Source organism: Lissotriton helveticus, chromosome 12 (assembly GCF_964261635.1).
Source record: "Lissotriton helveticus chromosome 12, aLisHel1.1, whole genome shotgun sequence".
NCBI lineage: Eukaryota > Metazoa > Chordata > Amphibia > Caudata > Salamandridae > Lissotriton > Lissotriton helveticus.
In genome coordinates this window covers 872,830,217-872,845,005 of record NC_136073.1, presented here as the reverse complement: position 1 = coordinate 872,845,005, position 14,789 = coordinate 872,830,217, and the positions used below count along the sequence as shown (strand labels likewise).

At 49.2% G+C, this 14,789-nt stretch overlaps 1 protein-coding gene across 1 annotated transcript in view; it reads left to right on the top strand.

The window, feature by feature from the left end:
* LOC144798187 (tetraspanin-33-like) overlaps positions 1–13,937 on the top strand; it is a 62,405-nt gene extending 48,468 nt beyond the window's left edge. The window contains exons 6-7 of the mRNA XM_078668934.1: positions 11,570–11,698; positions 13,764–13,937. Of these exons, the coding sequence (XP_078525060.1) occupies positions 11,570–11,698; positions 13,764–13,937 (303 nt within the window). The remainder of the gene's footprint in view (positions 1–11,569; positions 11,699–13,763) is intronic.
* Positions 13,938–14,789: the final 852 nt, after the last annotated feature.

Sequence of the window (14,789 nt, the reverse complement as noted above, 5' to 3'; positions counted from 1 at the left end):
CTCTGGGGTTGGATTCTACTCTGTTAAAGCTGGGCCTTACCCACAATCATCAGCTGGTCTCCAGGGTTGGATTCTTCTGTGTTAAAGCTGGGCCTTACACACAATCATCAGCTGGTCTCCAGGGTTGGATTCTTCTGTGTTAAAGCTGGACCTTACACACAATCATCTGCTGGTCTCCACGGTGGGATTCTTCTCTGTTAAAGCTGGACCTTACACACAATCATCTGCTGGTCTCCAAGGTTGGATTCTTCTGTGTTAAAGCTGGGCCTTACCCACAATCATCAGCTGGCCTCCAGGGTTGGATTCTTCAGTGTTAAAGCTGGGCCTTACACACAATCATCAGCTGGTCTCCAGGGTTGGATTCCTCTGTGTTAAAGCTGGGCCTTACACACAATCATCAGCTGGTCTCCAGGGTTGGATTCTTCAGTGTTAAAGCTGGGCCTTACACACAATCATCAGCTGGTCTCCAGGGTTGGATTCCACTCTGTTAAAGCTGGACCTTACACACAATCATCAGCTGGTCTCCAGGTTTGGATTCTTCAGTGTTAAAGCTGGGCCTTACACACAATCATCAGCTGGCCTCCAGGGTTGGATTCTTCAGTGTTAAAGCTGGGCCTTACACACAATCATCAGCTGGTCTCCAGGTTTGGATTCCTCTGTGTTAAAGCTGGGCCTTACACACAATCATCAGCTGGTCTCCAGGGTTGGATTCCTCTGTGTTAAAGCTGGGCCTTACCCACAATCATCAGCTGGTCTCCAGGGTTGGATTCTTCTCTGTTAAAGCTGGGCCTTACACACAATCATCAGCTGGTCTCCAGGGTTGGATTCTTCAGTGTTAAAGCTGGGCCTTACACACAATCATCAGCTGGTCTCCGGGGTTGGATTCTACTCTGTTAAAGCTGGGCCTTACACACAATCATCTGCTGGTCTCCAAGGTTGGATTCTTCTGTGTTAAAGCTGGGCCTTACACACAATCATCAGCTGGTCTCCAGGGTTGGATTCTTCTGTGTTAAAGCTGGGCCTTACACACAATCATCAGCTGGTCTCCAGGGTTGGATTCCTCTGTGTTAAAGCTGGGCCTTACACACAATCGTCAGCTGGTCTCCAGGTTTGGATTCCTCTGTGTTAAAGCTGGGCCTTACACACAATCATCAGCTGGTGTCCAGGTTTGGATTCCTCTGTGTTAAAGCTGGGCCTTACACACAATCATCTGCTGGTGTCCAGGGTGGGATTCTTGTCTGTTAAAGCTGGACCTTACCCACAATCATCAGCTGGATTCTTCTCTGTTAAAGCTGGGCCTTACACACAATCATCAGCTGGTCTCCTGGGTTGGATTCCTCTGTGTTAAAGCTGGGCCTTACACACAATCATCAGCTGGTCTCCAGGGTTGGATTCTTCAGTGTTAAAGCTGGGCCTTACACACAATCATCAGCTGGTCTCCAGGGTTGGATTCTTCTGTGTTAAAGCTGGACCTTACACACAATCATCAGCTGGTCTCCAGGTTTGGATTCCTCTGTGTTAAACCTGGGCCTTACACACAACCATCAGCTGGTCTCCAGGGTTGGATTCTTCTGTGTTAAAGCTGGACCTTACACACAATCATCAGCTGGTCTCCGGGGTTGGATTCTTCAGTGTTAAAGCTGGGCCTTACCCACAATCATCAGCTGGTCTCCAGGGTTGGATTCTTCTCTGTTAAAGCTGGGCCGTACACACAATCATCAGCTGGTCTCCGGGGTTGGATTCTTCAGTGTTAAAGCTGGACCTTACCCACAATCATCAGCTGGTCTCCAGGGCTGGATTCTTCTCTGTTAAAGCTGGGCCTTACACACAACCATCAGCTGGTCTCCAGGGTTGGATTCTTCTGTGTTAAAGTTGGGCCTTACACACAATCATCAGCTGGTCTCCAGGGTTGGATTCTTCTCTGTTAAAGCTGGACCTTACACACAATCATCAGCTGGTCTCCAGGTTTGGATTCCTCTGTGTTAAAGCTGGGCCTTACACACACAATCATCAGCTGGTCTCCAGGGTTGGATTCTTCTCTGTTAAAGCTGGGCCTTACCCACAATCATCAGCTGGTCTCCAGGTTTGGATTCCTCTGTGTTAAAGCTGGGCCTTACACACAATCATCAGCTGGTCTCCAGGGTTGGATTCTTCTCTGTTAAAGCTGGGCCTTACCCACAATCATCAGCTGGTCTCCAGGGCTGGATTCTTCTCTGTTAAAGCTGGACCTTACACACAATCATCAGCTGGTCTCCAGGTTTGGATTCCTCTGTGTTAAAGCTGGGCCTTACACACAATCATCAGCTGGTCTCCAGGGTTGGATTCTTCTCTGTTAAAGCTGGACCTTACACACAATCATCTGCTGGTCTCCAGGTTTGGATTCCTCTGTGTTAAAGCTGGACCTTACACACAATCATCAGCTGGTCTCCAGGGTTGGATTCTTCTGTGTTAAAACTGGGCCTTACACACAATAGTCAGCTGGTCTCCAGGGTTGGATTCCTCTGTGTTAAAGCTGGGCCTTACCCACAATCATCAGCTGGTCTCCAGGGTTGGATTCTTCTCTGTTAAAGCTGGGCCTTACACACAATCATCAGCTGGTCTCCAGGGTTGGATTCTTCTGTGTTAAAGCTGGACCTTACACACAATCATCAGCTGGTCTCCGGGGTTGGATTCTTCAGTGTTAAAGCTGGGCCTTACCCACAATCATCCGCTGGTCTCCAGGGTTGGATTCTTCTCTGTTAAAGCTGGGCCTTACACACAATCATCAGCTGGTCTCCGGGGTTGGATTCTTCAGTGTTAAAGCTGGGCCTTACACACAATCATCAGCTGGTCTCCAGGGTTGGATTCTTCTCTGTTAAAGCTGGACCTTACACACAATCGTCAGCTGGTCTCCAGGGTTGGATTCTTCTGTGTTAAAGCTGGACCTTACACACAATCATCAGCTGGTCTCCAAGGTTGGATTCCTCTGTGTTAAAGCTGGACCTTACCCACAATCATCAGCTGGTCTCCAGGGTTGGATTCTTCTGTGTTAAAGCTGGGCCTTACACACAACCATCAGCTAGTCTCTGGGGTTGGATTCTTCTGTGTTAAAGCTGGGCCTTACACACAACCATCAGCTGGTCTCCAGGGTTGGATTCCTCTGTGTTAAAGCTGGACCTTACACACAATCATCAGCTGGTCTCCAGGGTTGGATTCTTCTGTGTTAAAGCTGGACCTTACACACAATCATCAGCTGGTCTCCAGGGTTGGATTCCTCTGTGTTAAAGCTGGGCCTTACACACAATCATCAACTGGTCTCCAGGGTTGGATTCCTCTGTGTTAAAGCTGGGCCTTACACACAATCATCATCTGGTCTCCGGGGTTGGATTCTTCTGTGTTAAAGCTGGGCCTTACACACAATCATCAGCTGGTCTCCAGGGTTGGATTCTTCTGTGTTAAAGCTGGGCCTTACACACAACCATCAGCTGGTCTCTGGGGTTGGATTCTACTCTGTTAAAGCTGGGCCTTACACACAATCATCAGCTGGTCTCCAGGGTTGGATTCTTCAGTGTTAAAGCTGGGCCTTACACACAATCATCAGCTGGTCTCCAGGGTTGGATTCTTCTGTAATAAAGCTGGGCCTTACACACAACCATCAGCTGGTCTCCAGGGTTGGATTCTTCAGTGTTAAAGCTGGGCCTTACACACAATCATCAGCTGGTCTCCAGGGTTGGATTCTTCTGTGTTAAAGCTGGACCTTACACACAATCATCTGCTGGTCTCCAGGGTGGGATTCTTCTGTGTTAAAGCTGGGCCGCACACACAATCATCAGCTGGTCTCCAGGTTTGGATTCCTCTGTGTTAAAGCTGGGCCTTACACACAATCATCAGCTGGTCTCCAGGGTTGGATTCTACTCTGTTAAAGCTGTACCTTACACACAATCATCAGCTGGTCTCCAGGGTTGGATTCTTCTCTGTTAAAGCTGGACCTTACACACAATCATCTGCTGGTCTCCAAGGTTGGATTCTTCTGTGTGAAAGCTGGGCCTTACACACAATCATCATCTGGTCTCCAGGGTTGGATTCTTCAGTGTTAAAGCTGGGCCTTACACACAATCATCAGCTGGTCTCCAGGGTTGGATTCTTCTGTGTTAAAGCTGGGCCTTACACACAACCATCAGCTGGTCTCCAGGGTTGGATTCTTCTGTGTTAAAGCTGGGCCTTACACACAATCATCTGCTGGTCTCCAAGGTTGGATTCTTCTGTGTTAAAGCTGGGCCTTACACACAATCATCATCTGGTCTCCAGGGTTGGATTCTTCTGTGTTAAAGCTGGACCTTACACACAATCATCAGCTGGTCTCCAGGTTTGGATTCTTCTCTGTTAAAGCTGGACCTTACACACAATCATCAGCTGGTCTCCAGGGTTGGATTCTTCTGTGTTAAAGCTGGGCCTTACACACAATCATCTGCTGGTCTCCAAGGTTGGATTCTTCTGTGTTAAAGCTGGGCCTTACCCACAATCATCAGCTGGCCTCCAGGGTTGGATTCTTCAGTGTTAAAGCTGGGCCTTACACACAATCATCAGCTGGTCTCCAGGGTTGGATTCTACTCTGTTAAAGCTGGGCCTTACACACAATCGTCAGCTGGTCTCCAAGGTTGGATTCTTCTGTGTTAAACCTGGGCCTTACACACAACCATCAGCTGGTCTCTGGGGTTGGATTCTACTCCGTTAAAGCTGGGCCTTACACACAATCATCAGCTGGTCTCCAGGTTTGGATTCTTCTCTGTTAAAGCTGGACCTTACCCACAATCATCAGCTGGTCTCCAGGGTTGGATTCTTCTGTGTTAAAGCTGGGCCTTACACACAATCATCATCTGGTCTCCAGGGTTGGATTCTTCTGTGTTAAAGCTGGGCCTTACACACAACCATCAGCTGGTCTCTGGGGTTGGATTCTACTCTGTTAAAGCTGGGCCTTACCCACAATCATCAGCTGGTCTCCAGGGTTGGATTCTTCTGTGTTAAAGCTGGGCCTTACACACAATCATCAGCTGGTCTCCAGGGTTGGATTCTTCTGTGTTAAAGCTGGACCTTACACACAATCATCTGCTGGTCTCCACGGTGGGATTCTTCTCTGTTAAAGCTGGACCTTACACACAATCATCTGCTGGTCTCCAAGGTTGGATTCTTCTGTGTTAAAGCTGGGCCTTACACACAATCATCAGCTGGCCTCCAGGGTTGGATTCTTCAGTGTTAAAGCTGGGCCTTACACACAATCATCAGCTGGTCTCCAGGGTTGGATTCCTCTGTGTTAAAGCTGGGCCTTACACACAATCATCAGCTGGTCTCCAGGTTTGGATTCCTCTGTGTTAAAGCTGGGCCTTACACACACAATCATCAGCTGGTCTCCAGGGTTGGATTCTTCTCTGTTAAAGCTGGGCCTTACACACAATCATCAGCTGGTCTCCAGGGTTGGATTCTTCAGTGTTAAAGCTGGGCCTTACACACAATCATCAGCTGGTCTCCAGGGTTGGATTCCACTCTGTTAAAGCTGGACCTTACACACAATCATCAGCTGGTCTCCAGGTTTGGATTCTTCAGTGTTAAAGCTGGGCCTTACACACAATCATCAGCTGGCCTCCAGGGTTGGATTCTTCAGTGTTAAAGCTGGGCCTTACACACAATCATCAGCTGGTCTCCAGGTTTGGATTCCTCTGTGTTAAAGCTGGGCCTTACACACAATCATCAGCTGGTCTCCAGGGTTGGATTCCTCTGTGTTAAAGCTGGGCCTTACCCACAATCATCAGCTGGTCTCCAGGGTTGGATTCTTCTCTGTTAAAGCTGGGCCTTACACACAATCATCAGCTGGTCTCCAGGGTTGGATTCTTCAGTGTTAAAGCTGGGCCTTACACACAATCATCAGCTGGTCTCCGGGGTTGGATTCTACTCTGTTAAAGCTGGGCCTTACACACAATCATCTGCTGGTCTCCAAGGTTGGATTCTTCTGTGTTAAAGCTGGGCCTTACACACAATCATCAGCTGGTCTCCAGGGTTGGATTCTTCTGTGTTAAAGCTGGGCCTTACACACAATCATCAGCTGGTCTCCAGGGTTGGATTCCTCTGTGTTAAAGCTGGGCCTTACACACAATCGTCAGCTGGTCTCCAGGTTTGGATTCCTCTGTGTTAAAGCTGGGCCTTACACACAATCATCAGCTGGTGTCCAGGTTTGGATTCCTCTGTGTTAAAGCTGGGCCTTACACACAATCATCTGCTGGTGTCCAGGGTGGGATTCTTGTCTGTTAAAGCTGGACCTTACCCACAATCATCAGCTGGATTCTTCTCTGTTAAAGCTGGGCCTTACACACAATCATCAGCTGGTCTCCTGGGTTGGATTCCTCTGTGTTAAAGCTGGGCCTTACACACAATCATCAGCTGGTCTCCAGGGTTGGATTCTTCAGTGTTAAAGCTGGGCCTTACACACAATCATCAGCTGGTCTCCAGGGTTGGATTCTTCTGTGTTAAAGCTGGACCTTACACACAATCATCAGCTGGTCTCCAGGTTTGGATTCCTCTGTGTTAAACCTGGGCCTTACACACAACCATCAGCTGGTCTCCAGGGTTGGATTCTTCTGTGTTAAAGCTGGACCTTACACACAATCATCAGCTGGTCTCCGGGGTTGGATTCTTCAGTGTTAAAGCTGGGCCTTACCCACAATCATCAGCTGGTCTCCAGGGTTGGATTCTTCTCTGTTAAAGCTGGGCCGTACACACAATCATCAGCTGGTCTCCGGGGTTGGATTCTTCAGTGTTAAAGCTGGACCTTACCCACAATCATCAGCTGGTCTCCAGGGCTGGATTCTTCTCTGTTAAAGCTGGGCCTTACACACAACCATCAGCTGGTCTCCAGGGTTGGATTCTTCTGTGTTAAAGTTGGGCCTTACACACAATCATCAGCTGGTCTCCAGGGTTGGATTCTTCTCTGTTAAAGCTGGACCTTACACACAATCATCAGCTGGTCTCCAGGTTTGGATTCCTCTGTGTTAAAGCTGGGCCTTACACACACAATCATCAGCTGGTCTCCAGGGTTGGATTCTTCTCTGTTAAAGCTGGGCCTTACCCACAATCATCAGCTGGTCTCCAGGTTTGGATTCCTCTGTGTTAAAGCTGGGCCTTACACACAATCATCAGCTGGTCTCCAGGGTTGGATTCTTCTCTGTTAAAGCTGGGCCTTACCCACAATCATCAGCTGGTCTCCAGGGCTGGATTCTTCTCTGTTAAAGCTGGACCTTACACACAATCATCAGCTGGTCTCCAGGTTTGGATTCCTCTGTGTTAAAGCTGGGCCTTACACACAATCATCAGCTGGTCTCCAGGGTTGGATTCCTCTGTGTTAAAGCTGGGCCTTACACACAATCATCAGCTGGTCTCCAGGGTTGGATTCTTCACTGTTAAAGCTGGGCCTTACACACAATCATCAGCTGGTCTCCAGGGTTGGATTCTTCACTGTTAAAGCTGGGCCTTACACACAATCATCAGCTGGTCTCCAGGGTTGGATTCTTCTGTGTTAAAGCTGGACCTTACACACAATCATCTGCTGGTCTCCAGGGTGGGATTCTTCTCTGTTAAAGCTGGACCTTACACACAATCATCAGCTGGTCTCCATGTTTGGATTCCTCTGTGTTAAAGCTGGACCTTACACACAATCATCAGCTGGTCTCCAGGGTTGGATTCTACTCTGTTAAAGCTGGGCCTTACACACAATCATCTGCTGGTCTCCGGGGTTGGATTCTTCAGTGTTAAAGCTGGGCCTTACACACAATCATCAGCTGGTCTCCAGGGTTGGATTCTTCTCTGTTAAAGCTGGACCTTACACACAATCATCTGCTGGTCTCCAGGTTTGGATTCCTCTGTGTTAAAGCTGGACCTTACACACAATCATCAGCTGGTCTCCAGGGTTGGATTCTTCTGTGTTAAAACTGGGCCTTACACACAATAGTCAGCTGGTCTCCAGGGTTGGATTCCTCTGTGTTAAAGCTGGGCCTTACCCACAATCATCAGCTGGTCTCCAGGGTTGGATTCTTCTCTGTTAAAGCTGGGCCTTACACACAATCATCAGCTGGTCTCCAGGGTTGGATTCCTCTGTGTTAAAGCTGGGCCTTACACACAATCATCAGCTGGTCTCCAGGGTTGGATTCTTCTGTGTTAAAGCTGGACCTTACACACAATCATCAGCTGGTCTCCGGGGTTGGATTCTTCAGTGTTAAAGCTGGGCCTTACCCACAATCATCAGCTGGTCTCCAGGGTTGGATTCTTCTCTGTTAAAGCTGGGCCTTACACACAATCATCAGCTGGTCTCCAGGGTTGGATTCCTCTGTGTTAAAGCTGGACCTTACACACAATCATCTGCTGGTCTCCAGGGTTGGATTCTTCTCTGTTAAAGCTGGACCTTACACACAATCATCTGCTGGTCTCCAGGTTTGGATTCCTCTGTGTTAAAGCTGGACCTTACACACAATCATCAGCTGGTCTCCAGGGTTGGATTCTTCTGTGTTAAAACTGGGCCTTACACACAATAGTCAGCTGGTCTCCAGGGTTGGATTCCTCTGTGTTAAAGCTGGGCCTTACCCACAATCATCAGCTGGTCTCCAGGGTTGGATTCTTCTCTGTTAAAGCTGGGCCTTACACACAATCATCAGCTGGTCTCCAGGTTTGGATTCCTCTGTGTTAAAGCTGGGCCTTACCCACAATCATCAGCTGGTCTCCAGGGTTGGATTCTTCTCTGTTAAAGCTGGGCCTTACACACAATCATCAGCTGGTCTCCAGGGTTGGATTCCTCTGTGTTAAAGCTGGGCCTTACACACAATCATCAGCTGGTCTCCAGGGTTGGATTCTTCTGTGTTAAAGCTGGACCTTACACACAATCATCAGCTGGTCTCCGGGGTTGGATTCTTCAGTGTTAAAGCTGGGCCTTACCCACAATCATCAGCTGGTCTCCAGGGTTGGATTCTTCTCTGTTAAAGCTGGGCCTTACACACAATCATCAGCTGGTCTCCAGGGTTGGATTCCTCTGTGTTAAAGCTGGACCTTACACACAATCATCTGCTGGTCTCCAGGGTTGGATTCTTCTCTGTTAAAGCTGGACCTTACACACAATCATCTGCTGGTCTCCAGGTTTGGATTCCTCTGTGTTAAAGCTGGACCTTACACACAATCATCAGCTGGTCTCCAGGGTTGGATTCTTCTGTGTTAAAACTGGGCCTTACACACAATAGTCAGCTGGTCTCCAGGGTTGGATTCCTCTGTGTTAAAGCTGGGCCTTACCCACAATCATCAGCTGGTCTCCAGGGTTGGATTCTTCTCTGTTAAAGCTGGGCCTTACACACAATCATCAGCTGGTCTCCAGGTTTGGATTCCTCTGTGTTAAAGCTGGGCCTTACACACAATCATCAGCTGGTCTCCAGGGTTGGATTCTTCTGTGTTAAAGCTGGACCTTACACACAATCATCAGCTGGTCTCCGGGGTTGGATTCTTCAGTGTTAAAGCTGGGCCTTACCCACAATCATCAGCTGGTCTCCAGGGTTGGATTCTTCTCTGTTAAAGCTGGGCCTTACACACAATCATCAGCTGGTCTCCGGGGTTGGATTCTTCAGTGTTAAAGCTGGGCCTTACACACAATCATCAGCTGGTCTCCAGGGTTGGATTCTTCTCTGTTAAAGCTGGACCTTACACACAATCGTCAGCTGGTCTCCAGGGTTGGATTCTTCTGTGTTAAAGCTGGACCTTACACACAATCATCAGCTGGTCTCCAAGGTTGGATTCCTCTGTGTTAAAGCTGGACCTTACACACAATCATCAGCTGGTCTCCAGGGTTGGATTCCTCTGTGTTAAAGCTGGACCTTACACACAATCATCAGCTGGTCTCCAGGGTTGGATTCTTCTGTGTTAAAGCTGGACCTTACACACAATCATCTGCTGGTCTCCAGGGTGGGATTCTTCTCTGTTAAAGCTGGACCTTACACACAATCATCAGCTGGTCTCCATGGTTGGATTCTTCTCTGTTAAAGCTGGACCTTACACACAATCATCATCTGGTCTCCAGGGTTGGATTCCTCTGTGTTAAAGCTGGACCTTACACACAATCATCAGCTGGTCTCCAGGGTTGGATTCCTCAGTGTTAACGCTGGGCCTTACACACAATCATCTGCTGGTCTCCAGGTTTGGATTCTTCTCTGTTAAAGCTGGGCCTTACACACAATCATCAGCTGGTCTCCAGGTTTGGATTCTTCTCTGTTAAAGCTGGGCCTTACACACAATCATCTGCTGGTCTCCAGGGTTGGATTCTTCTCTGTTAAAGCTGTACCTTACACACAATCATCTGCTGGTCTCCAGGGTGGGATTCTTCTCTGTTAAAGCTGGACCTTACACACAATCATCAGCTGGTCTCCAGGGTTGGATTCCTCTGTGTTAAAGCTGGACCTTACACACAATCATCAGCTGGTCTCCAGGGTTGGATTCCTCAGTGTTAACGCTGGGCCTTACACACAATCATCTGCTGGTCTCCAGGTTTGGATTCTTCTCTGTTAAAGCTGGGCCTTACACACAATCATCAGCTAGTCTCCAGGGTTGGATTCTACTCTGTTAAAGCTGGACCTTACACACAATCATCAGCTGGTCTCCAGGGTTGGATTCTTCTCTGTTAAAGCTGGGCCTTACACACAATCATCAGCTGGTCTCCAGGTTTGGATTCCTTTGTGTTAAAGCTGGGCCTTACACACAACCATCAGCTGGTCTCCTGTGTTTGATTGTTCTGTGTTAAAGCTGGGCCTTACACACAATCATCAGCTGGTCTCCAGGGTTGGATTCCTCTGTGTTAAAGCTGGGCCTTACACACAACCATCAGCTGGTCTCCTGTGTTTGATTGTTTGTGTTACAGATGGACCTTAAATTCATCTGTTGCTCTGCAGGGTAGGAATGTTGTGTGTTAAAGTTTGACCTTGTAATCAGCTACTGTTCTCCGGTGATTGATTGCTTCGAGTTAGTGTACACGGAAGGACTATAATGATGGGTGGCCTACGTTTAGATGGCAGAGTTGGGTGCCTGGTGAGAACCAAGGCTTGCAGATTTTTGGAAATCCAGGTGGTTGTAAAGTGTTCTTGCTGTGATGGAGTTCTAAAGAATGGTGCCAGTATTGCACATGAGGCTGCAGATGCGGACTCTCTGAACCTGAGGATGGTCACAAGCAGGGCACAATGAATCCAGGGGTCTTTCCAGGTGGTAGGTGCCCAGTTTGTGTTGTAGGAAGGTCAGTCCAAAGCCTGGGATGACCTCGTGGACGATGCAGATGGTCACTCACCAGGGTTGGTTTGTGGAAGGTTCTCATGGGACAGGAGTGTTGAGGAGGCAGATTGTCCTCGTGACAGAGTCGGAACCGGAAGGAGGATTAGAGAGCAGGTGTAGATGTTGCCTCCAACCTCTTACTTTAGCTTTCACGCATTATTTATGAGTGTATTTGCCTGTTTGTGGTTCACAAAGTGCCTCGCATCCACTGAGCATCATCAGAGATCCTGCAACTAGCTGCCCTTTCTTTCAGTTCGAGTGCTGTGGGGTGACCTCCTTCACCGACTGGTCCCAGAATGTCTACTTTGCCTGTGACGACTTGAACCCGAGCCTGGAGCGCTGTGCCGTGCCCTACTCCTGCTGCCTCAGGCCCAAGACACAGGTGAGCCGAAGGACATGGTGGGAGAAAAGGATGAGCAGACCAATTACTTTAGGGTGAGTGTGTGGGTGCCTGTGAGTGTGTGTGTCACTGTCTGAATCTGTGTGTTTGTGTGTCTCTGTGCCTGTGTGAATGCATCTCTCTCCCTCTGTGGATCTGTCTTGCATCTATCAATGGTTGTGTGAGTCCTTAGACTGCCTACCTTTGCGTGTCAGTACCTATATGTGTGTGTACATGTCACCTGACCATGTGTGTACCACCTGCTCATGTGTCAGTGTGTCCCTATCTCTCATTACACATGTCTATTTTATTTGTGTCTATTTAATTATACCAGCATCTGCCTGTTCCTTACGATGCCTGTGTCCTTGTATGTACCTTTGTGTCTCTCTTTGTCCATCCCTTTGTGTTTGTATGTGCCTGTACCTGCCTCTTTCTGTCCACGTCTGTGTGTCTGCCTACATCTCTATCTGCCTATACCTCTGAGTGTTTATTTATAACACTTTCTCTCTCCATCCATGCCTGTGTGTGTGTGTGTATATGTCTGTCTCTTTCTGTTCATGGCTCTGTCTGTGTGTGTGTATATCTCTCTTTCTACCTATCTAAAGGTAAGTGTTTCTCTACCCAAAGCCAGGCCGATCATGTGTATTTTTGTGTCAGATCACAAATACTGCTCTTAGTGTGCTACTTACACCCTTCTCCCAGGCCCAGCCTCTCAACCTCTCCCACAGGAGGAGGAGGAGGTGCACGCCTGGAATCTAGCTGGTTGCAGTTTTATACAGGGCCCAAGGTACATTAGAGTGTCATACATGAGCAGCACCTAATTACATTACATAAGGCCAGATTCATGTTTTTTAGGCATTGGGAGATTCAGTGATTTGTCCAGGATCACAAGATGTTGAGCCGACACTAAAGGCCTGATTACTATGTCAGGTGGAAAGTCTCCAACCAGCGGTTGGAGGCAACCTGCCCGACATGGTGGGTTTAAAGTCTGACCATCGTATTAGGATGACGGCGGTTGGAGTTTAAACCTGCAGGGAGATTCCGACGGGCTCCCGTCGGGCTCCCGTCCGTCATGTGGAAACACTTCATAATCCTTTAACCCCTTGGCCGCGGCGGTAATTCCGCCGCGGCGCTAGGGGGGAGGGGGGCCACGCGGTGTCACCATGCTCGTGACAGAACCACTCCGTCACGAGCTGCGGTGGCGCTGAGCTTGTGACGGAATGGTTCCGTCACGGCCCCGCCCGCCTAATAGAACGCTCATTGCAGGCACGAAATCAGTGCCGCGCAGGCGCGGCGGCCGGGCCGTGACGGAACCATTCCGTCACCAGCACAGCACCACTGTGGCTCGTGATGGAACGTTTCCGTCACGAGCTTGCAAGGGGTTATGGACAGGTTACTGCCATCAGGATTATGATGGCATCACTTTCCGACAGCAGTTCCATGTCGGCCTTTCCAGCATGGAACTGCTGTCGGAAAGTGTCTTCGGGGCCCCTAGCAGGGCCCACATCCCTCCGCGGCTTCCGCATACTGCCGTGGGGGACACCTGGGGACCACGGTTCGATCCCCGGCTCCGGCGGCAGGTTAGCCCAGCACCATGTGACTCTGGGCAATAGCTCGCTTAATCTTCCCGACGGCCCCCAGCGCCTAGAGACCCTTACGGGTGATTGTGCGCTTTACAAATGTGGACTTTTTCACCTATGGGCCCCCCTCAACATCTCTGCACCTTGAGGTCCTGCCACACGGTGAAGGGATGTTTACAAACTTCCATTTTTTAATGGGAGCTTGTGCTGTGGCTGTTTTCAGCCCATTGGAAAATTGAAGTTTCCGACCGCACTATGTGCGGTGCCAGCTTAATTAGATTGTAGGAACTGCCGACCTATGGTCGGGCTGCCCGACATCATAATCAGGGCCTGAGACTCAAATCCAGTTCCCAAGTCATCAGCTCTGGCCATTAGGCCACATCTTCTTCCTCTGAGCCACTCACTTGAACCACTTAAATCTCCTGAGAGCCCAAGCCTTTGTACAGTATTCCTAATTTGCGTATTCTCTCCGCTCCCCCACACCCCAGATTATCATCAACACCATGTGTGGCTACGAGACGCAGAACGTGAGGTCCTGGCACGCGGCAGAGCGCGTCAACGTGGACGGCTGCCTTGAGAAGATGGTGGCCTGGGGCAAGGGAAACCTGCTGATGGTGGCCGGAGTAGCACTGGGCCTGGTCTTCCTGGAGGTAAAGGAGTGAAACAGAGAATGGATACGCTTCCATGCCTGCTTGCATGTTGCATGAATGTTTGCATGACCGCTTGCAGGGATTCTTGTGGAGCCACTTGAGTGACCTCATCTCTCATGCTAGGCCTCCTGTCCTACTGGGCATCACTATAACCGGTGCTGTTGGAGTAGGGGGTTGGGGAGCCGCGGCACAGACAGGGGGGTGGGACCTGGTACTTAGCCCATGGGTGGAGGCTTGGAACAACTGAGTACCCCTGAGTGGAGGCCGCACCCACGGGTCTGTACTCTTTGACGCAGAGTCCCTTGGCTGGTCCCTTAACCCCCTAGTCTGATGGTTCTCTTTCTTCCAGCGCCACCAGAGCTCCCTTAACCCCCTAAGTCTGATGTCTCTCTCTTCTCCATGCCCTAAGAGAGCTCCCTTAACCACCTAAGTCTAATGTCTCTCTCTTCCAGGTCCTGCAATAGCTCCCTTAAACTCCTAAATATAATGTCTCTCTCTCTGCCAGGCCCTATGATAGCTCCCTTAAGCTCCTAAGTCTGATGTCTCTCTCTCTGCCAGGCCCTATGATAGCTCCCTTAAGCTCCTAAGTCTGATGTCTCTCTCTCTGCCAGGCCCTATGATAGCTCCCTTAAGCTCCTAAATCTGATGTCTCTCTCTCCTCCAGGCCCTAAGAGAGCTCCCTTAACCCCTATGTCTAATGTATCTCTCTCTTCCAGACCCTATGATGGCTCCCTTAACCTCCTAAGTCTAATGTCTCTCTCTTCCAGGTCCTGCAATAGCTCCCTTAAACTAAATGTAAAATGTAAACTCCTAAATATAATGGTCTCTCTCTCTGCCAAGTCCTATGAAAGCTCCCTTAAGCTT